Source organism: Suncus etruscus, chromosome 14 (assembly GCF_024139225.1).
Source record: "Suncus etruscus isolate mSunEtr1 chromosome 14, mSunEtr1.pri.cur, whole genome shotgun sequence".
Classification (NCBI taxonomy): domain Eukaryota; kingdom Metazoa; phylum Chordata; class Mammalia; order Eulipotyphla; family Soricidae; genus Suncus; species Suncus etruscus.
In genome coordinates this window covers 97,012,340-97,034,557 of record NC_064861.1, presented here as the reverse complement: position 1 = coordinate 97,034,557, position 22,218 = coordinate 97,012,340, and the positions used below count along the sequence as shown (strand labels likewise).

Here is a 22,218-nt window from a genome sequence, read left to right as displayed (position 1 = left end):
TTGGCCACCGCGCGGGCGAGGGCCGCCTCCCATTGGCTAGACGCCCCGCGGAGGCCGCGCCCCTAGGCCCCGCCGCGCGCTCCGATTGGTCACCGCGCGGGCGAGGGCCGCCTCCCATTGGCTAGAGGCCCCGCGGAGGCCGCGCCCCCAGGCCCCGCCGCGCGCTCCGATTGATCGCCGTAGGGGCGAGGCCCGCCTCGCATTGCCCGGACGCCGGGACGCGCGCTGCCTTGTGGGAGTCGTAGTCGCGGGCGGCTCCGGCGCGGCGCCATTGTCCTGCGGGCGGCGGCTCGGCGGTCCCTGGGCGGCGGACGTTCGCGCTGCGAGGCTCCCGCTGCCCCGTGCTCGGCCGGCCGGGCCGCGATGGCCTCCGAGGGGGAAGCCGGCGCGCCGGCGGAGCGGCCACAGGTAACAGCCGCCCGTGGCACGGGGAGGGACGGGCGCCGGGCCCGGCCGAGGCTCCTCGGTCCGCGCTGCCGGCCGGCCGTGCGCATGCGCCGCGCCCTCCGCCTCGGCCGCCGCTCGGGCTCCGGCGCAGGGGCGCGCGGGGTTCTCTGCGGAGCCCGAGACTCGCGTGGAGAAGGTCGTCGGTTCGAAGCCCGGCATCCCGTAGGGGCCCCCGAGCCTGCCGGGAGCGGTTTCTGAGCGCAGAGCCAGGAGGGACCCAAAAACAAAGGAAAAATCTGCTTTTTATCGTTCTTAAATCTCATATTTATGATTTCATGATTTTGAATGCTAGATCTATATTCTCTGTTAAAACAACCCAGTGATTTTAAATGTAAAATGATTTTATTTACTACTTGCTTTTGTTTTAGTTGGGGGCCACTCCAGGCGGCTCTCGGGTTACCCCAGCAGTTGCTCGACGTCTGGGTCCCACCGGGCAGCGCTCAGGTCCCTCCCGGCCCTATGCTCAGAGGCCGCCCCTGGCAGGCTCGGGGACCACTTGGGATCCGAAGCACCGTCCTGCATGCAAGGCGAACGCCCTGCTCCGTGCTGTCTCTCCAGCTCCCCAGCCACTGCTCGGAATCCACTCCCGGCAGACTCGGAAGGACCGGACCCTGGGGTGCCTGGATCGAACCCGAACCCGCTGCGTGCAAGGCAGACCCACTGTGCGATCGCTCCAGACCCACCATCTGTTTTAACTCTGACTGTCACTGCAGCAGGCTTGGTTCACAGCTTTCAATCGTTTTCCTTCTGGCGTTTTGCTCAAAGTTAACTGGGCCTCCTTTCCCTTCACTCCGTCCTTTGTCACTGCTATCTCGCTCCCCCGCACCATCCCCGCCTGTCAGAGTCCCAGGGTTTGTTGCCCTTGGCCACTGTCCAGTTCCTCTCTTTGTTTCTTGCTGAACCACTCAGGAGTGAGATCATCTGGCATTTGGCCTGTCTGGGCGTATTTATCTTCCAGACGCTCCGAGTTCAAGTTGTAGCAAGAGGGAATTTTTTCCTAACAGCTGTGAGTCCATTGTGTGTATATATAGAATTTCTTTCTACGTTTTGGTGTTCGGGCCGTACCCAGCAGGACTCAGGGCTCATTCCTGGCTCTGTACCTAAGGACTCACTCACTGCTCTACGGGGAACATACAATATTAGAGTATAATTTAAAGTCAGGGATTAATGTGCCTCTCATCATCCTTCCTAGAATCTGGTTAACTATTTGGAGGCAGTTATGGTTTCATACTTTCTGTTGTTTTTTTTTTTTTTTTTGGTTTTGGGTTTTTGGGTCACACCCGGCAGCGCTCAAGGGTTACTCCTGGTTCTATGCTCAGAATTTGCTCCTGGTGGGCTCGGGGGACCCTATGGGATGCCAGGATTCAAACCACCGTCCTTCTGCATGCGTGGCAAATGCTCTACCTCCGTGCTATCTCTCCGGCCCCGCATACATTTTTTTTAGTGGTAATTATTCCATATCCTTGAAAAATGTCATCGGAATTTTGATAGGAACTATAGAATCTGGGGCCTGAGCGTAGCACAGCGGTAGGGCATTTGCCTTGCACAGGGCAGACCTGGGGCAGACTGGGGTTAGGGGTTTGATTCCCGGCACATCATGTACTCCCCCGAGCCTGCCTGGAGAGATTAAATGAACGTGGAGCCAGAAATATCCACCGAGCACCGCCGGGTGTGGTTCCAAAACCACCACCACCAGTAACAAAAGGAATCATATAGAATCTGTATAATGCTTTGAGGAGGCAGTCTTTTTGTTGTTTGTTTGTTTGTTTGTTTTTGGGTCACAACCTGCAGCACTCCGGCTCTGCGCTCAGAAATCGCCCGATAGGCACCTGGACCATTTGATGCTGGGATTCGAACCACCATCCTTCTGCATGCAAGGAGGCAGTCTTTTTTTTTTGTTTTGTTTTGTGGTTTTTGGGTCACACTCGGCAGTGCTCAGGGGTTATTTCTGGCTCCAGGCTCACAAATTGCTCCTGGCAGGCACGGGGGACCATATGGGACCCGGGATTCGAACCGATGACCTCCTACATGAAAGGCAAACGCCTTACCTCCATGCTATCTCTCCGGCCCCTGGAGGCAGTCTTTTTATCTGGGGCAAGAAAAACAGTGTAGCGGCATACAGTGTAGTGGCTAAGCACTTGCCTTGCATAGTTCTTTTCTTTCCTTCATATATCTTTATTTTTTAAAATTTATCTATTTATTTATTTTTGGTTTTTGGGTCACACTGGGCAGTGCTCAGGGGTTACTCCCGGCTCCACACTCAGAAATCGCCCCTGGCAGCATGGCTAGCTCTGGGGACCACATGGGATGCTGGGATTCGAACCACCGTCCTGAAAGCAAGGCAAGCGCCCTACCTCCATGCTATCTCTCTGGCCTCTATTTATTTCTATAATATCCTTTTTTTTTTTTTTTTTTTTTGGCATTTGGGCCACACCCGGTGACTCAGGAGTTACTCCTGCCTATGCGCTCAGAAATCACTCCATATGGGACTCTGGGGGATCGAACGTGGTCCGTCCTGGGTCAGCTACGTGCTGCACCACCGCTCTGGCCCCTATTTTTATATTATCTTTTTTTGCGGGGGGGCGGGGGGTTGGGTTACACCCAGCAGTGCTCAGGGGTTCCTCCTGTCTCTACGCTCAGAAATCGCTTCTGGCAGGCTCGGGAGACCATATGGGATGCTGGGATTCGAACCACCGTCCTTCTGCATGCAAGACAAACGCCCCACCTCCACGCTATCTCTCCGGCCCCTATTTTTATATTCTCTTTAAGCACCATGATTACAAACATGTTTGTAGTTGGATTTCAGTTATAAAAAAAAGAAGACCCCCCCCTTCACCAGTGCAACCTTCCCAGTGCCCCTCATCTCCATCCTCCCTAACCCACTGCCTGTATTCCACAGACATTCTTCTCTCACTCACTACCACTGAATTGATAGTTGTCAGTGTAGTTATTTCTCTAACTGCACATACCACTCTTGTAAGCTTCATATTGTGGGCTGGTCCTTCCAGTTCTCATCTCTATTGTCTCTATATTATACAATACTGTCTTTTCTTTTTCTTTTTTTTTTTTTTTGGTTTTTGGGCCACACCCGGTGACGCTCAGGGGTTACTCCTGGCTATGCGCTCAGAGGTCACTCCTGGCTTGGGGGACCATATGGGACGCCGGGGGATCGAACCGCGGTCCGTCCTAGGCTAGCGCAGGCAAGGCAGGCACCTTACCTCCAGCGCCACCGCCCGGCCCTCTTTTATTTTTCTTAAATCCCGCAGATGATTGAGACTATTCTGTCTGTCTCCCTCCCTCTGAATTATTTCACTCAGCATAATAGTTTCCATGTCCATCCATGTATAGGACAATTTCATGAGTTCATTTTTCCCGATGGCTGCTCTTGCATAGGTCTATACTTGGCATCCCATATATGTTACCTTGAGCCCATCAGGAGTGATCCCTGAGCATAGAACTAGGAGTAAGCCCTCAATATAGCCAGATGTGGTCCCCAAAATAGTATAATAAGGGGCTGGCGAGGTGGCGCTAGAGGTAAGGTGTCTGCCTTGCAAGCGCTAGCCAAGGAAGGACCGCCGTTTGATCCCCAGGTGTCCCATATGGTCCCCCCAAGCCAGGGGCAATTTCTGAGCGCTTAGCCAGGAGTAACCACTGAACATCAAATGGGTGTGGCCCAAAAAAACAAAATATATATATATAATAAAAACAATTTGATTCTTCCAATTCATGAACATGGAATAGTTTTTTTATTTCCTTGTGTGTTTTATTTGTGTATATATGGTATATACAGGTTTGATCCCCTGGTGTCTGGTGATGCACAGGGGTTACTCCTGCCTGTGCGCTCAGAAATCGTTCCTGGCTTGGGGGACCATATGGGATGTCCAGGTTCAAGCTGCAGTCTGTCCTAGGTTAGCACGTGCAAGGCAAATGCCCTACCTACAGCTATTTTTTTTTTTCATTCTTTAATTTGGTTTTATCTATTGCTTTTTTTCCTCTTTGTGTGTGTGTTTTCGGGATGAACATCCATTCTGGTCTTCAGGAAACCCTCCTGAACTGTGTTCAGGGGATCATGTGGAGCAAGGGATCAGATCTGGGCCACTCATATATAGCATTCACTCCAGCTATCTTCCCAGTTCATCTTTTTGTAGTTTCTTGGGATGTGAGGCTAAAACAAATTTTTCCTAAAGCAGGCCAAATGTATTAGGTAGTATGTAGAGAATTGTGGGTGATAAAGACTTTTAAAAATAATTTGAAAAGGGGCTGGAGATATAGCATGGAGGTAAGGTGTTTGCCTTGCATGTAGAAGGTTGGTGGTTCGAATCCTGGCATCCCATATGGTCCCCTGAGCCTGCCAGGAGCGATTTCTGAGCATAGAGCCAGGAGTAACCCCTGAGCGCTGTCAGATGTGACCCAAAAAAAAAAAAAAATTGAATGGGGGCCAAAGTGGTGGTACAAGCAGTAGGGCTTTTGCCTTGCACGTGCCAACCTAGGGCAGACCTCATTTGATCCCCCTGCATCCCATATGGTCCCCCAAGCCAGGAGTAACCCCAGAGCATTGCCAGGTGTGGCCCAAAAAAAGCAAAATAAATAAAAATAATATTGTGGGGCCGATCCAAGACCAGAGGTGGTTGGTTCAAATCCTGGTGTCCCATATGGTCCCCCGTGCCTGCCAGGAGCTATTTTTGAGCAGCCAGCCAGGAGTAACCCCTGAGCACTACTGGGTGTGGCCCAAAAACCAAAAAAATAAAATAAAAAATAATAATAATAATGTGAATGGGAGGCTGGAGTAATAGCACAGTGGTAGGACATTTATTTGCCTTGCACACAGCTGCCCAGGATGGACCTTGGTTCGAACCCCAGCGTCCCATATGGTCCCCTGAGCCAGGCGCGATTTCTGAGCATGTAGCCAGGTGTAACCCCTGAACATCATAGGGTGTGGCCCAAAAATATAAAATGAATATGGCCAGAGAGATGGCACTGTGTTTGCCTTGTACACAGCCAACCCAGGAAAGAGGGTGGTTCGAATCCTGGCATCCCATATGGTGCTTCGAGCCAGCCAGGAGCGATTTCTGAGAACAGAGCTAGGGAGCTAGGAGTAACCCCAGAGCGCTGCTGGGTGTTACCCCCACCCCAAATAATGTTAATTATCAGATATGGATAATGGGGATTCTGGCTAAACTATCTTGATAATAATTTATAAAAGATGCCAGGGAGATAGCTCAAATGTTAGAACAGATACCTAGCATGTCAGGCCCTAAATTGAATTATTTGCCATGCATGCAATTCCTCTGTATACTGCTAGATGTTGCCCTTATTTAAGAATGGGCATAGAGGGCTAGAGATAGAACAGCAGGTAAGCAGCTTTCCTTGCACTGTGTTTGCCTTGCATGGGGCCATTCCGTGTTACATCCTCAACATCTTATAGGGTATCCTGAGCACTGCCAGGAGTGATCCCTGATTACAGAGTTAGGAGTGACTAACCCCTGAGCATTACCAGATGTGGTCCCAAAAACTTTCCAAAATTAAAATGAACAAAGATTCTCAAAGGTCAAGGCCTAAGTTGAGATACTGAGAGGAAGGAACCAGGCTGAAATTTAGACTGTGGATGTAGCTCAGTGGTGAAGCACGTGTTTTAGCATGTTTGAATCCCTGGGTTCCATAACATTTCAGTGTTATTAACAACAGAATTTCATTACATAATATTCTAACAGTCAGGGGCTGGAGAGAGAGCATGGAAGTAAGGCGTTTACCTTTCATGCAGAAGGTCATCGGTTCGAATCCCAGCGTCCCATATGGTCCCCTGAGCACTGCCTGGTGTGACCCAAAAACCACACACACACACACAAAAAATATTCTAACAGTCACCTATTTCAAGTCTGCTTCCATCATCAATGAACCATGGAGCCCTGTGATCCACATTGTACCTTCCTGGAAAACTCAGTTTTGATTGTGGTATACATTTTAAAATTAAATGTTTTTAATGTAGTCATCATGAAATACAGAAACAAACATACTCATGATTGAAATTCAGTCATACAAAATACTCCCACAGGGGCCGGTGAGGTGGCGCTAGAGGTAAGGTGTCTGCCTTGCAAGCGCTAGCCAAGGAAAGGACCGCGGTTCGATCCCCCGGCGTCCCATATGGTCCCCCCAAGCCAGGGGCAATTTCTGAGTGCTTAGCCAGGAGTAACCCTTGAGCATCAAACGGGTGTGGCCCGAAAAACAAAAAAAAAACAAAATACTCCCACAAAATACCACATTCTTTCACTGCACGTTCACAACATTATCTCACCACACCAATAACCCAATATTAAAATGTAGTTTTAATTACAATACAAATATAATTTCAATATCCTAACATTCCAATATTCCATTCTCAATATTTCAAGATTTCCAACATTGCAGTATTACATTGCATTTCTCCAATATTTTAATACTCCAATATTCTAACATTCCAGTATTCCTATATTCTATTAATATAACAAGAATATTTCATTATTATTATTATTATTATTATTTTGGTTTTTGGGCTACACCTGGCGGTGCTCAGGGGTTACTCCTGTCTGCTCAGAAATAGCTCCTGGCAGGCACGGGGGACCCTATGGGACACCGGGATTTGAATCAACCACCTCTGGTCCTGGATCGGCTGCTTGCAAGGCAAACACCGCTGTGCTATATCTCCGGGCCCAGAATATTTCATTATTAAAAAGTACATATTTTTTGTTTTGGAGCCACACCTGGTGGTGCTCAGGGATTACTCCTGGCTTTGCGCTCAGAAATTGATTCTGACTTGGGACCGTGTGGGATGCTGGGGGGGGGGTCAAACCACGGTCCGTCCTAGGTCTGCTGTGTACAAAGCAAACACACTGCTGCTGCACCACTGCTTCAGCCCTGCAAACATGGATCCCTGCCGCTTCCCCAGGTCTCCTGGTTCCAACCAGGGGATCAGCACAGGCTTCAAACTGTAATACCTACTGCCCGCAGGTGCTCATGGGTCTGGGAGCATCACCTCTGTAGAGATTCCTCTGAGAGGCACTCAGTCGTGTCCATCCTCTGGGGGGAAGCTCACAAAGCCCTAGGGACAGGATGTCAGATGATGTGGCCCAATTTCTCCGAATTGGATTATTCCTGAATAGCAGCAGTAACTAAGTCCCAGTCCTTGGGCGACTGTCCCCCTAAATTGCTCATTCTTTGTGTGTGGACTTTTAATACCAAAAACATCATTGTAGCTGAAGGCTCCACCTTCTAAATTGCACATTCTTTGTGTGTGCGTGTGTTTTGTTTTGTTTTGTTTTTGTCACTCTAACCCTCTTCCTGTGACAGAAAGCAAGAGGATTCTTTTTCTTTTGGGGGAATCGATCTAGGCAAGAAGAAAGTGGAAGCTATAGGGCAGATGATGTAGGCAGAACACAGTAGATGCTTTTTATGATCTGGATTCACATCTGACTTTTTTATGTCAGATTTTGTGTAAATAACACGAATCAACTCTGCTCAGTGCAGGAGTACCTACTATGCAAGGACTGGAGATCCGTGGCCATAATGGAGGCCAGCCATGACAGGAAGCTAGGAAAGACTGAGCTTCAAAATCCATTGTTATCAGTTCCACATGAACATAACTGATAACCGCTCTTCTGAACTTAAAACCATACCATCTAGTTTACAGTTCCACTTGCCTAAAAATAAAGTGTAAGCAAAGCCATCTTTCCTATTGAGGCTGCCAGGGAAATCTATTTCCTTGTCCAGCTATTAGAGCTGTATTTCTTGCATTCCTTGCTTCATTACTCTTTATCTGGCTCCAGAGCCAGTAACATAGCATTTGGGGGGGGGGTCACACCCAGCGGTGCTCAGGGGTCACTCCTGGCTGTGTGCTCAGAAATAGCTCCTGCCAGGCACAGGGGACCATATGGGACACCAAGATTCGAACCAACCACCTTTGGTCCTGGATCGGCTGCTTGCAAGGCAAATGCCGCTATGCTATCTCTCCAGGCCCATTTTATTTTAGTGAGCACATTGACTATAAGTAAATCTCCCTCTAATTTTCCCTTTATGGGTTAGAGAAATGGCTTAAGCATATGAAAGACCCTGGATTTAATCTCTGGTATAGTTTGGTCCCTGTGAGAATAGTAATAAAAGAAGGACATTTGTATTTCTTTTACTTAGAGCCCAACTGGATAGTCCAAGGAAATTCTCGTCTTAAAATCCTTAATCTTAGCCACACAGTTCTTTTTGTTTGTTTGTTTTGTTTTGTTTTAGGTCACACTTTGTGGCGCGTAGGGGTTACTCCTAGCTCTGCGCTCAGAAGTCACTCCTGGCAGGCTTGTGGGACCATATGGGGTGCTGGGGTTGGAACGGGCCGTCCTGTGTTGGCTGCGTGCAAGGCAAATGCCTTACTGCTGTGCTATTGCTCTGGTCCCCACACAGTTCTTTTTTTAACTGTTAGGGTAACAGTTATAGGTTGTAAAAATAGGGTTTGGGGAAAGGTTGGGCCTCACACAGCAGTGCTCAGGGCTTATTCCTGATTCTTGCTCAGGGATTGCTCCTGGGAGTACTCATGGGACCCGGTGGGATGTCAGGAATCAAACCCAGGCCAGTCGCACTCAAGGGAACCACCTCACCTAGTATACTCTCCGCATTGTAGCACTGGGGCAGTGGTTGGCAAGCTGCGGCTCTTTACACTTTTTTTTTTGTCCCCCAATTCACATCACAATACAGACCAAGCAAAGGGCCTGTGTTGAGGTGTATATGGGGTGCATTTACTGTACCTCCTCTTTCTATACAGTCGGTGTAAAGAACACAGCCTGTGGTAAGAATTGGGAAGCTTTTCTTTTTTAACATATATATATACATATGTATATATAATCCTTCACCAGTGCAACATTCCCATGACCAATATCCCAAGTGTCCTTCCTCCCCACCCCACACCGGCCTGTACTCTAGACAGGCTTTCTACTTCCCTCCTTCAGTCACGTTTAGTGCAGTTACAGAAATAATTACACTGAGAATTATCATAACAAAATCTTTACACTTTTTAATGTGGCTCTTCTGTGTGCCGGGCGGACAGAGGCTAGAAGCAGAGTCCTGACTCCTGGAGCGACCGCCCGGTACACAGAAGAGGGCATTAGAAAGTGTCAAGAGGGCCGGGTAGGTGGCGCTGGAGGTAAGGTGTCTGCCTTGCAAGCGCTAGCCAAGGAAGGACCGCGGTTCGATCCCCCGGCGTCCCATATGGTCCCCCCAAGCCAGGGGCGATTTCTGAGCACATAGCCAGGAGTAACCCCTGAGCGTCAAACGGGTGTGGCCCAAAAACCAAAAAAAAAAAAAGTGTCAAGAGCCGCGTGCGGCTCTCGGCTTGCCGACCACTGCACTGGGGTATCTTTCTGTTTTGTTTTGGGGACTTAGCAGTAAATTAGTGCTCAGGGCTCTCTCGTTAAGGGGCTTGGGGAACCCTATGGGGATACTGGGGTTTGAGCCCAGGTCAGCTGTGCACAAAGCAATTTCCTTGGGGCCCGAGTGATAGCACAGCAGGTAGTGCTTTTGCCTTGCACGGACCGACCTGGGTTAGATTCCGGCATCCCATATTGTCCCCCCACGCCTGCTAGGAGTGACCCTTGCGCTGCTGGTTGTGGTCCAAAAGCAAAAAAAAAAAAAAAAAGAAGAAAGCAATTTTACCTTACCCAACTGTGCTTCTCTCCAGCTCCTCCTGTTGGTGTAGACCAGTACCCAAACACTCAAGCAGCACTGAAATGAGATTGTACTGGAAAAGCAGAGAGCTACAGATCAGCCCAGCCTCAAGCTGCCTCTTTTTATTTTGATTTGGTTTTTGGTTTTTGGACCACACCCAGTAATCACACCTGGCTCTGCTCAAAAATCACTCCTGGCAGGCTGGGGGTGGAGGGGGATATGGAATGCTGGAGATTGAATCTGGTTAGACACCATGCCACCACTCTGGCCCCAAGCTTCCTCTTTTCTTTTTTCTTTCTTTCTTTCTTTTTTTTTTTTTTTTGTTTGTTTGTTTTTGGGTCACACCCGGCAGCGCTCAGGGGTTCCTCCTGGCTCTATGCTCAGAAATCGCCCCGGCAGGCACAGGGGACCTTATGAGGCACCGGGATTCGAAGGGCAAACACCTTACCTCCTTGCTATCTCTCCGGCCCCATTTTTCTTTCTTTTCCAAGCAGCCTCTTTTTAGCTCTTTTATTGTGTGCTTAGCAAAGACTTGCTTCATGTTAACCCTTAGTGTTTCTCCCAGAAATTTTACTTCATTTAAACAAGACATACATTTGTAAAATGAACTTGTTGACTTACTAAGAAAAGCACGTGAGAACTTTTCAGCAGTATCAAGAACAAGACGTTGCAACTGTGGCTTTGCCTGTCCTGTCTGCCTCAAGGCTCTGTGTGCAAAGGCTTCAGCAGACGTCTGCTTGTGCTTTCCTTGACTCCTTCACCTCTTGTTTTTCTTTTGACTAAGCACTGTTGTCTTAATATAAATTAAGGAGTCCTATTGTTGGTAGGGGGATGGTGAGGCCTTTCTCAGCTAGCCCCTATGATCTGGCAGGTCTGAAGATTGCAGGATGAGGGCAGAGAGATTCACAAAGCAGTCAGATGAAATTCCAGGAGCCAGCCAGTTTTTTTTTCACAGTCCCTACTGCCATGCAAACCTCCTCACATGGCCTCTTATACTCAGTCTTTTCCTAGCAGGTACTTCTCTACTCCTGCTGGGCTCTCTTGGCCTCTGTCTCCCTTTCAGCTGCTTTGACCAGGCTTCCTAACTGCTTCCAGGCTGACCAACTCCCTTTGGTGATGTTACTTCTGCTTTGATGATACTGAACTGCTGATGCTGAATTCGATGCTGTATCTCTGAGGATGATGGCTCTCTCCCACTTCTCCCTCTAACTCTCCTCCTTCTCCCCTTTCTCTCCGCCCTGCAGACTCCTCTCCCCGCCCATTCCAGGAGTGGCCAGTTCTGAATTCAGGTGGGATAGATGAGTTGGGGAAGGGATACCCACAAGCACCACACCTAGCAATGCTGTGGGTATGCTCAACAAGGCCACACCCAGAAGGGCTCTGGGAATCATATCGTACCAGGCATCAGTTTTGGGGCCTTACACATACTAGAGAGATGTGTCTGAAGAGAGACTGAAGACTAAAGAGAGAGCACAGTATGTAGAGCGCTTGCCTTGCACACAAGGCTGCTCCAGGATGGACCTCAGTTCGATCCCCAGTGTTGCATATGGTCCCCCAAGCCAGGAGCGATTTCTGAGCGCATAACCAGGAGTAACCCCTGAGCGTCACAGGGTGTGCCCTCGTCCCCCAGAAAGAAAGAAAAATATGTACTCTACCACTACACCATGTCACTGATACCCTTATAGGTTGTGTTGAGCCTTCATTTATTTGTGAGTCCCTTGAGGCAGGTGAGTCTTTATTTCAGCTGTATCCCGTCTTTTCAGGGAACATCTTTCAATTACTGGCATAGGAAAAAGTTCTATAATTTGTGACTTATAATTATTTCTTTAGCCCACAGACTGCATGCACGTTAGTGCTTTTGACCAGTCTGCTTCCGCACCATCATCTAATGAGTCGTGGCTGAGCTGTGCTTGACTTTTTTTGTTGGTTTGTTTTTGGTTTTTGGGTCACACATAGCGGCGCTCAGGGGCCACTCCTGGCTCTACGCTCAGAAATCGCGCCTGGCAGGCTCAGGGTCCACATGGGATGCCGGGATTCAAACCACCGTCCTTCTGCATGCAAGGCAAATCCCCTACCTCCATACTATCGCTCTGGCCCCCTGTGGTTGACTTTGTTGATCTTACCTTGATGCTTTGACTTTTTCTCACTTTATAACCCACATCTGCATGCCTAGCACAGGAGGTTCCCAATGAGAAATGCTTCACATCTTTATCCTGTTCTCTCAGTTCTCTGGTGCGCTCGTCTTCTTTTCCCTCTTCCTTCCTTTGAGAGCAGTGAGCTGACAGATGTGTATTTCAGGAACCAGTAACCTTCCGCGATGTGGCTGTGGACTTCACCCAGGAGGAGTGGGGGCAGCTGGGCCCTGCACAGAAGACCCTGTACCGGGATGTGATGCTGGAAACATTTGGGCACCTGCTTTCTGTCGGTAAGGCCAACAGATACCTAGAGCAAATGGTTTGCGAATGGTATTACATGGGTTATGGTCCCCCGATGGCATCTATATGGATTTTTTTGGGGGGTCACACCTAGCAGCGCTCAGGGGTTCCTCCTGGCTCTAGGCTCAGAAATCACTCCCGGCAGGCTCGGGGGACCCTATGGGATGCCGGGATTCGAATCACTGTCTTTCTGCATGCAAGGCAAACGCCCTACCTCCATGCTATATCTCCAGCCCCTACTATGATTTGAGGGGGGGGTTTGGGGCCACATTCAGCAGTGCTCAGGAGTTACTCCTGTCTCTGCGCTCAGAAATCTCTCCTGGCAAGACCATATGGGATGCTGGGGATTGAACCTCGATCTGTTCCAGGTTGTCTGCGTGCAAGGCAAACACCCTCCATTGTGCTATTGCTCTGGCCTCTCTACTATGAATTCTTTTTTGCGTGGTCTTGGTTTTGGGCAAAGCTGGTGGTGCTCCAGGCTCTGTGTTGAGGAATAAATCCTGGTGGTGCTTGAAGGACCATATGGATGCTGAGAATCAGGTCCTGTCAGCCTGCCACATGCAGAGTAAATAATGCTCTCTTCATCCCTGAACATCCCTGTGACTTAGTGGGTAGAACTGGGACTAGACCCTAGGCTCATTATTTCTCTCCCTAAATTCCTCATGTCATGTTCTTTCCATTCAAGGGCCTGAACTTCCCAAACCTGAAGTTATATCGCGGCTGGAACATGGGGCTGAACTGTGGGTCATGGAGAGAGGAATTGCCTGGGCCCATTATTCAGGTGAGAACACTTCCAGTGGGAACCCTTAAGGGAGCAGCTAAGGAGGTGACACATAGGAGCCACTTGGAAAAAATAGTGTTTAAAGGTCCAAAACCACCCATCTCTGTAGATCCACTGACGATGGCAAAGGAACAGAAATGCCAAAAGGAAAAAATCCCTTGAAAATGTGCTAGTCATATGGCTACCCTTGAATTTCCCTCGCAGTGATTTGTGATAGTACATGAGAAAAATGTATATAACGGTAACTTATTAGAAACTAGGGGATGGGGCCTGGAGAGATAGCACAGCGGCGTTTACCTTGCAAGCAGCCGATCCAGGACCAAAGGTGGTTGGTTCAAATCCTGGTGTCCCATAGGGTCCCCTGAGCCTATCCCCAGAAGCGATTTCTGAGCATAGAACCAGGAGTAACTTCTGAGCGCTGCCGGGTGAGACCCAAAAAAAAAAAAAAACAAAACAGTGACATGTATGAGGTCAGAATCCTGACAGACACTATCAGCAACTTAATCTCTACACACTTAAATCTCCTCACTTTGGATCCACATGTTTGAGTACATCCTACCTATGGACTCTTGGCATAATTTGGACACTGTGATGTAGGTGTGAACCCAGAGTGTGCTGTGGACAGGCTTTCAGCAGGTGATGGGGAGTGAGCAGGGAAATCTGACCTCTAAACATGTCCATGTCGGGACAGAGTGATACCACAGTGGGTAGGGCATTTGCCTTACATGCAACTAACCCGGATTCAATCCCCAGCGTCCCATATGATCCCCTAAGCACCGTGGGTGTGGCCCAAAATCAAAAAAGGAAAAAGAAATAGTAATCTGGCATCAGATAGTGAGACTTAAAGTCACTGTTGATTCTGAAGATGAAGAAAAGAGCAAAAGAATTTAGGACCCCTGGGGCCAGAGAGATAGCATGGAGGTGAGGCATTTGCCTTGCATGCAGAAGGACAGTGGTTAGAATCCTGGCATCCCATAAGGTCCCCTGAGCCTTCAGGAGCAATTTCTGAGCAGAGAGCCAGGAGTAACCCCTGAGTGCTGCCGGGTGTGACCCAAAAAACAAACAAAAAGAAGAATTTAGGGTCCCTAAATGAATATGGATCAGTAGGGTGCTTGCCCAGGTTTAACCTCTCTCACCCTATGTGGTCTCACCAGCCTACCAGGAGTAATACCTAAACGCAGAGCCAGGACTAAGGTCTGAGCACTGCTAGGTATGGCTCAAAAACCAAAAATGAAAAGCTGAAACTGGCAAGAATACAGATACCAAAAGGAATCTGGCCTTACTACTTACTCATTTTAGGGCTCCTACCTTCAGAAGATTAACAAAGAAAACGTATGTTGTTTGCTTTTTCTTTTTTTGTTAGTCTTCTTTTGGGCCATACTTGGTAATGCTTTTAGTACTTGGTAATCTCTTATTACTATCAAACCAGAGTAGTTTGTCTGACTGCTCTCACAGGCCAGAGCTTCGATCGAGGGACTGCAGAGAGGCTGGAGAAGATTCTGTGTTCAGCTTTGTTAGGTTGTGGCCAGGATTCAATTCCTACATTCATGGGATTGAGCTTCTGTTTCTTTACACTCTGTTAGCCAAGAGTGTTCCCAGATTCCAGGCGCACCATTCTCTGCCTCTGTTTTCTTTTTTGTTTGTTTCTTTGTTTGTTTGCTTTTGGGCCACACCTGGCGGTGCTCAGGGGTTACTCCTGGCTATCTGCCCAGAAATAGCTACTGGCAGGCACGGGGGACCACATGGGACGCCAGGATTCGAACCAACCACCTTTGGTCCTGGATCGGCTGCTTGCAAGGCAAACGCCGCTGTGCTCTCTCTCCAGCCCCTGCCTCTTGTTTTCTGACACATTCAGCCTCTCCTACTTCTTTTAAGGTCCATCTGGATAATCTAGTACATCTCCCTATTAAGATTTAAGGTAGGGCGGGAGAGATAGCATGGAGGTAGGGTGTTTGCCTTGCATACAGAATGGTGATTTGAATCCTGGCATCCCTTATGATCCCCTGAGCGCTGCCGGGTGTGACCCAAAAACAACAACAACAAAAAGATTTAGGGTAGTAGGGCCGGAGCGGTAGGACACTTGCCTTGCACGCGGCTGACTCAGGACGGACCTGGTTCGATCACTAGTGTCCCTCCCGGGTTCCATATACCCTTAGCCAGGAGTGATTTTTGAGCACACAGCCAGGAGGAACCCCCGAGCATCACTGGGTGTGGCCCAAACACAAACAAAAAGATTTACGTTAGTATGGGCCAGAAGTGGTAATACAGCATGATATACTTGCTTTGCACACAGCCAACACAGGTTGCATCCTCAGCATCCCATAGAGTCCCCTGAGCCTTGCCAGAAGTGATTCCTGAGTGCGGAGCCAGGGGTAACCCCTAAGCACTGTTGAGTGTGGCCCAAAAACCAAACACCCCCAAGAAAAATGTTAAAAGTTTTGGAGCCGGAAGAGATAGCACAGCTGTAGGACATTTGCCTTAGACGCAGAAGGAAAGTGGTTCGAATCCTGGCATCCCATATGGTCCCCTGAGCCTGCCAGGAGTGATTTCTGAGCATAGAGCCAGGAGTAACCCCTGAGCACTGCCAGGTGTGACCCAACCCCCGCCAAAAAAAAGATTTTTAAGGCAGTATATGAAGAGCTTTAATGTCACCTTTCAGTTCTCTGTGGCATTACCCAGTAGCTGGTAGATTGAACAGCCAAAGAGACTAGCTTTAAAATTCTTCCAGTCTCTTTTCCTGCAGCCTTTTTTTTTTTTTTCGGGGGGTGGGGTGGGAGAGGGGTTGGTCACACCCAGCAGCACTTGGGTTCCTCCTGATTCTGTGCCCAGAAATTGCTCTTGGCAGGCTCGGGGACCCTCTCAGATGCTGGGAATCAAACTGGGGCCTTCCTGGGTTGGCCACATGCAAGGCAAATGCCCTACTGCTGTGCTATTGCTCCAGCCCTTCTGTAGCCCCCCCCCCTTTTTTTTTTTTGGGGCCACACCCGGTAACGCTCAGGGGTTACTCCTGGCTGTGCACTCAGAAGTTGCTCCTGGCTTGTGGGGGGACCATATGGGACACCGGATCAAACCGCGGTCCATACAAGGCTAGCGCAGGCAAGGCAGGCACCTTACTTCTAGCGCCACCGCCCGGCCCCTTCTTCTGCAGCCCTTTAAAATCATTGTTACTTTGCCTCCCACCCACCAATCTGTCTCTATGAGAAGTGTATTTTTTTTTTGGGGGGGGGGGTTTGGGTTTTTTTGTTTGGTTTTTGGGTCACACCCAGCAGTGCTCAGGGGTTACTCCTGGCTCTACGCTCAGAAATCGCTCCTGGCAGGCTCGGGAGACAATATGGGATGCCAGGATTCGAACCACCAATCTTCTGCATGCGAGGCAAACGCCTTACCTCCATGCTATCTCTCCGGCCCCGAGAGAAGCGTTTTTTTTTTTTGTTTGTTTTTTGTGGTTTTTGGGTCACACCTGGTTGTGCTCAGGGGTTATTCCTGGCTCCAGGCTCAGAAATTGCTCCTGGCAGGCACGGGGGACCATATGGGACGCCAGGATTCGAACCGATGACCTCCTGCATGAAAGGCAAATGCCTTACCTCCATGCTATCTCTCCGGCCCGAGAGAAGCATTATTTAAATAAGTTTTTTTTTTTTTTGGTTTTTGGGCCACACCCGTTGACGCTCAGGGGTTACTCCTGGCTATGCGCTCAGAAGTTGCTCCTTGCTTGGGGGACCATATGGGACGCCGGGGGATCGAACTGTGGTCCGTCCAAGGCTAGCGCAGGCAAGGCAGGCACCTTACCTCTTGCGCCACCGCCCGGCCCCTTTATTTAAATAAGTTTTTGCATTTTGGTTTGATACATAATACATGACCACCTTTTTTTTTTTTTTACATGACCACCTCTTTGTTGTTGTTGTTGTTGTTGTTGTTTTTTGGGTCACACCCGGTAGCACTCAGGGGTTACTCCTGGCTCCACAATCAGAAATCGCTCCTGGCAGGCTCAGGGGACCATATGGGATGCCGGGATTGGAACCACCATCCTTCAGCATCTTCTAAGGCAAACGCCCTACCACTTCTATCTCTCCAGCCCCACACAACCACATTTTAATACCATCTCCTCTTCCTGGTTGAATGATATTTTCCACCATTGTCATTGCCCTTTTCCTGTCCCCTGGCTCACTCAAATGGCATTTTTCCTACTGTCTACCAGTTCTCGTTTCTTTGTTTTTGTCTTTGGGCATTTGTTATTCTACCATTATCTCTTATGATAGTTGAATAATTTTCCATTATGTATATGTTTCATAAGTGCAAAGGTTACCAGGGCTGCACGCTGCAGCAGCCCAAGCCTGCCAGGGCCTGGTGCTTCCAGTCTCATGAGCCCATGGGGCCTGGCTGTGGGTGGGGCCTCGTGCCCACTCAGGGACACCAACATGTAACGACTGCCTGCCCAGGACTGAGAAAGAGAGGAGAGAAGTAGAAACCAAATCTACTTTTTACTCTTTCTAGAGTCTAAGGCCTGCCACCGCCTCCCATGGGTTTCTGAGAGAGAGGGAGAGATAGAAGGAAATTTCCTGGCCAGAGGTGGCCGGGTGAAGCCCTAGTACAAAAAAGAAAGTAAAGAGATACAAAGCAGGTAGCATCTCCCAGATGCTTTATCTCTGGCCCCACTACGAGCAGCAGGCACTGCTCTGGTCTCTATCCTGAACAGCCCCTTCCTGAAAGGTTCATATTTTTCCTTTTTTTTTGTTTTGTTTTGTTTTGGGGGGGCCACACCCAGTGATGCTCAGGGGTTTTACTCCTGGCTATGTGCTCAGAAATCACTCCTGGCTTGGGGGACTATATGGGATGCCAGGGGATCAAACGCATCCTAGGCTAGCGCTGGCAAGGCAGACGCCTTACCGCTCCGGCTCATGTTTTTCCTTTTATACCCAGCATGACCAGGTGGTGTGTCCAGGTTCAACTCTCATTACAGTGGGGTATCCAAGGGATGTGTCCAGTCCAGCTGCCATTACCTCAACACATAAGCTTGTTTTGTTTTGTTTTGGGAGGGGACCCACAAACCCAGTGACGCTCCGAGGTCACTCCTATTGGTGGTCCTCAGTGGACCATCTTGGCTGTCAGTGATTGAACATGGGTCAGCGCAGTTAAGGCAAGTGCCTTACCCTCCTATATTATCGTTCCGGCCTTATATATCATGATTTCCTTATTCAGTTATTATTCTTGGGCACTCAGATTGTTTGTAGATTTGTGCTATTGTAAATAACACTGCAGAGAACATTGGGGTGCAAATGTCTTTTCTTCACTTTCTGTTTGGCTCCTTGGGATATATTCTGAGTTATCGTGTTGCTGAATCCAGTGGAAACTCAATTCCTAGGTTTTTTTTTTTTTTTAGGAGTATCTAATGGTTTCCAGAACGGGTAGAGTTAGACTAATGGACATTCCCACCAGCGTCATCCTATCTTTCAAAACCAAAATGTTTGTTGATTTAGTGAGGGTCACCTCCAGTGGTGCTCATGGCTTTGCACTTATAGATCACTTCCAGTTCATCTAGTGTGGGATCATATGGGATGCTGGGCATCGAACCCGAGTCACCCAATACTCTGTGCTATCACTTAAGTCCTAAAATTAGAATGTTTGTTGAGTAAGAACCAAAGTAGTGAATGAATGAGAAACATTTTTGTTGAATGAATGAGGCTGTTTTTTGTTTGGGGCATTTGTTACTGACTTCTGTACAGTAGAACCAAAAGTAGTGAATGAATGAGAAACATTTTTGTTGAATGAATGAGGCTGTTTTTTGTTTGGGGCATTTGTTACTGACTTCTGTACAGAAGTCAGTCTGATAATTAGTACAGAATCTGTACCAATTTATTGGTAATGCAGGTAGGGGTGGACGTACACCCAAGGTTTGGGGACCTGTCCCCATATGTTTTCTGCTGCCTCTTCACAGCTCTTTGGTTTTATTTCAGACTGGGAGCCTGAACCTGAAAGTAAAATGACACCCAAGGAGCAGGGCCTTCCTGTGAAAAAGTCACCCCATATCCTAGCTACTCCTTGTCCTGTAGTGCTGGAGAAAGAATGGGAAGGTGAAGACCATGTAAAGGAGCCCAAGAAGGACCAGAATGATTTGAAGCAGTTGGAATTTAGTTTTGAGGAAACACCAGTTCAAGGTAGAGGCTATGAAAATCGCCAACTTGAGGATCACAATGTCCCAAATTCAGATCTATTCCTGGAAATTTCTAGGAGAAATTATTTCAGTACTGACAACTCACAGATTACAAACTTGGAACTTAATTCAGATTTGGGCACTGAACCCACAGTCTCCTCAGAAACGCAGCCTTGTGACCCCATTGACTATGAAAAACTTTTCCGTCAGGCCATGCAGGCTACAGGACTTGCCCGAAGTCAGGAGAAACCCTACAAATGTCCAGACTGTGGGAAGTCATTTAACCATAATGCACACCTCACGGTGCATAAAAGAATCCACACCGGAGAGAGACCTTACATGTGCAAAGAGTGTGGGAAAGCCTTCAGCCAGAACTCCTCCCTGGTTCAGCACGAGCGAATCCACACCGGAGACAAGCCCTACAAGTGTGCCGAATGTGGCAAATCTTTCTGCCATAGCACACACCTCACTGTCCATCGGAGAATTCACACTGGGGAGAAGCCCTATGAATGCAAGGACTGCGGGCGGGCCTTCAACCAGAATTCCTCACTGGGCCGACACAAACGGACGCACACCGGCGAGAAGCCGTACACCTGCAGCGTGTGTGGGAAGGCCTTTTCGAGGACCACCTGCCTGTTCCTCCACCTTCGGACCCACACGGAGGAGAGGCCCTACGAGTGCAACCACTGTGGGAAGGGCTTCCGCCACAGCTCTTCCCTGGCCCAGCACCAGCGGAAGCATGCTGGGGAGAAGCCCTACGAGTGTCGCCAGCGGCTGTTCTTTGAGCAGGCTTCAGCGCTGATGAAGCAGGAGTGGGCAGAAGCCCTGGGCTGTGACTCCACTTTGAGTCCCGGAGAGCGGGCAGCCCATACCGACAGGCCCTTTAAGTGCAATCAGTGTGGAAAATGTTTTATTCAGAGCTCTCATCTGATCCGACATCAGATAACTCACACCAGGGAGGAGCCCCACGGACGGAACAGGCGCCAGCCCTCACAGATCGGTAGGCAGGCATGCTCGGGAGAAACTGCTGGGGTCGGAACAAAGGCGGGACAGCCAGCCGCCAGAGCACTTACCTTGTTTGACATCCATGAAATCATGCAAGAGAAAAACCCGGTGCATGTTATTGGGGTTGCAGAGCCTTCTGTGGGTGCTTCGGTGTTACTTGACATCAGAGAATCCTCATAGGGGAGAAACTCCTCAGGTGATTTTTGTAGACTCGGTTACAAAACTGAGGTAAGTCATGTAGCATTTTACAGAAAGAGGGACAGAAGAAGAATGCTGAGGGTTGGAGCTGATTGCAAGAGGATAGGGCATTCGCCTTGCACACAGCCGACCCGGATTTGATTCCTGGCATCCCATATGGTCCCCTGAGCCTGCCAGGAGTGATTTCTGAACACAGAGCCAGGAATAACCCCTAAGCGCTTCCAGGTGTGACCCAAACAAACAAACAAACAAACACGAAGGTGACCCCTGGTTTCCTAGGTAAAGAAAGCTTCCCAAACACCTATGGTGGGTGTTTCTCAATTCTGCTCCCTATGACCACAAACTTTGTACTGTTACTGATAAGTGTGTTTAATGTCAAAAATATATACAGCCTGTTTTGTAAAGAATAATGAAAATGAATTTGTGATAGAATAATATATACTAAACTGGTGGACTATCTCGCCATGTCACTGTATGGGTGTTCTTAAAGGCCTGGACATTGCTCCGTCTGGTATGTAGGCTATAGGATTAACCACTAAATTTTGTGAAGAACATTTTTGTAAGGGTATGTTTTCAAAATGGACGACTCCAGCATTTTTTTGAATCAAACAATTCAGAACATTTCTGGGAAATTAATGTAATATTATAAGCATGCTAGATTAATTTGTGTTTATATGTCCAGTTGATGTACGAACCCAATTCATATGTTATAGGTTATTTCGTATACACATATGTGCTCCACTGTGCCCAGTTCTGTACTTAATAATCAAAGAGCACACTTGGATGTCACCACACATCCTTTTGTCCTTTTTAGGGGGTGGGGGCACACCCAGCTGTGCTTTAGCATCACTCCTGACTGTGCTCTAGGGACCATATTTTGTGCCAGGGATCATATTGGAATCAGCAGTGTGCTGCAAGTGCCTTACTGCCTGTAGTATCTTTCTGGCCCTCAGGTATACTCTCACTAACTCAAATGACAGATAGTCCATGTGAAAATTCCTGGCATTCCTATAGGATGTCATCAGCTATTGAAACAGGACATTGCTTTAGCTTTAGAACCATCATTTAGCTCTAATTGAGAGTTCTTAGTTGGATGATTTTGTTAGCCAGGGGACATTTGGTGCTATCTAATGATGTCATTACTGGCAAGCATCACAGTGGCTAGAGGCCAGGGAGATGCCACTATAAGCATCAGCAAGAGTTAAGACAACTCTTCCACAAAAAATCTTTTTTTTTTTTTTTTTTGGTTTTTGGGTCACATCCAGCAGCACTCAGGGGCTACTCCTGGCTCGGTGCTCAGAAATCGCTCCTGACAGACTCGGAGGACCATATGGGATGCCGGAATTCGAACCACCGTTCTTTATTTTATTTTATTTTTTTTGGTTTTTGGGCCACACCCGGTAACGCTCAGGGGTTACTCCTGGCTATGCGCTCAGAAGTCGCTCCTGGCTTGGGGGACCATATGGGACACCGGGGGATCGAACCGCGGTCCGTCCAAGGCTAGTGCAGGCAAGGCAGGCACC

The 22,218-nt window shown here is 48.6% G+C and overlaps 1 protein-coding gene and 1 non-coding gene across 3 annotated transcripts; one reads left to right on the top strand and one right to left on the bottom strand.

The window, feature by feature from the left end:
- Positions 1-256: 256 nt before the first annotated feature.
- ZNF8 (zinc finger protein 8) lies at positions 257-21,155 on the top strand. 2 transcript variants are annotated; one of them, XM_049787031.1, is made up of 4 exons: positions 257-408; positions 12,424-12,550; positions 13,246-13,341; positions 19,296-21,155. In XM_049787031.1, the coding sequence occupies exons 1-4, from the start codon at positions 364-366 to the stop codon at positions 20,675-20,677; spliced, it is 1,650 nt and encodes a 549-aa protein (XP_049642988.1). In that variant the 5' UTR covers positions 257-363; the 3' UTR covers positions 20,678-21,155. The 2 variants fall into 2 exon arrangements, with proteins under 2 accessions (XP_049642988.1, XP_049642989.1); XM_049787032.1 differs by lacking the exons at positions 257-408; positions 12,424-12,550; positions 13,246-13,341 and adding an exon at positions 13,859-13,938.
- LOC126028784 (small nucleolar RNA SNORA51) lies at positions 9,130-9,267 on the bottom strand. Its single transcript, XR_007502496.1, has one exon. It is a non-coding gene; the product is annotated as a small nucleolar RNA SNORA51 (small nucleolar RNA).
- Positions 21,156-22,218: the final 1,063 nt, after the last annotated feature.

What these genes read in the sequence shown, in the direction of transcription:
- ZNF8 (XM_049787031.1), top strand. Translation starts at nt 364, where the DNA reads ATGGCCTCCGAGGGGGAAGCCGGCGCGCCGGCGGAGCGGCCACAG. An exon ending in TGGGCACCTGCTTTCTGTCG is followed by an intron (nt 12,551 to 13,245) that starts GTAAGGCCAACA and finishes TTTCCATTCAAG; the next exon opens with GGCCTGAACTTCCCAAACCT. An exon ending in TGCCTGGGCCCATTATTCAG is followed by an intron (nt 13,342 to 19,295) that starts GTGAGAACACTT and finishes GTTTTATTTCAG; the next exon opens with ACTGGGAGCCTGAACCTGAA.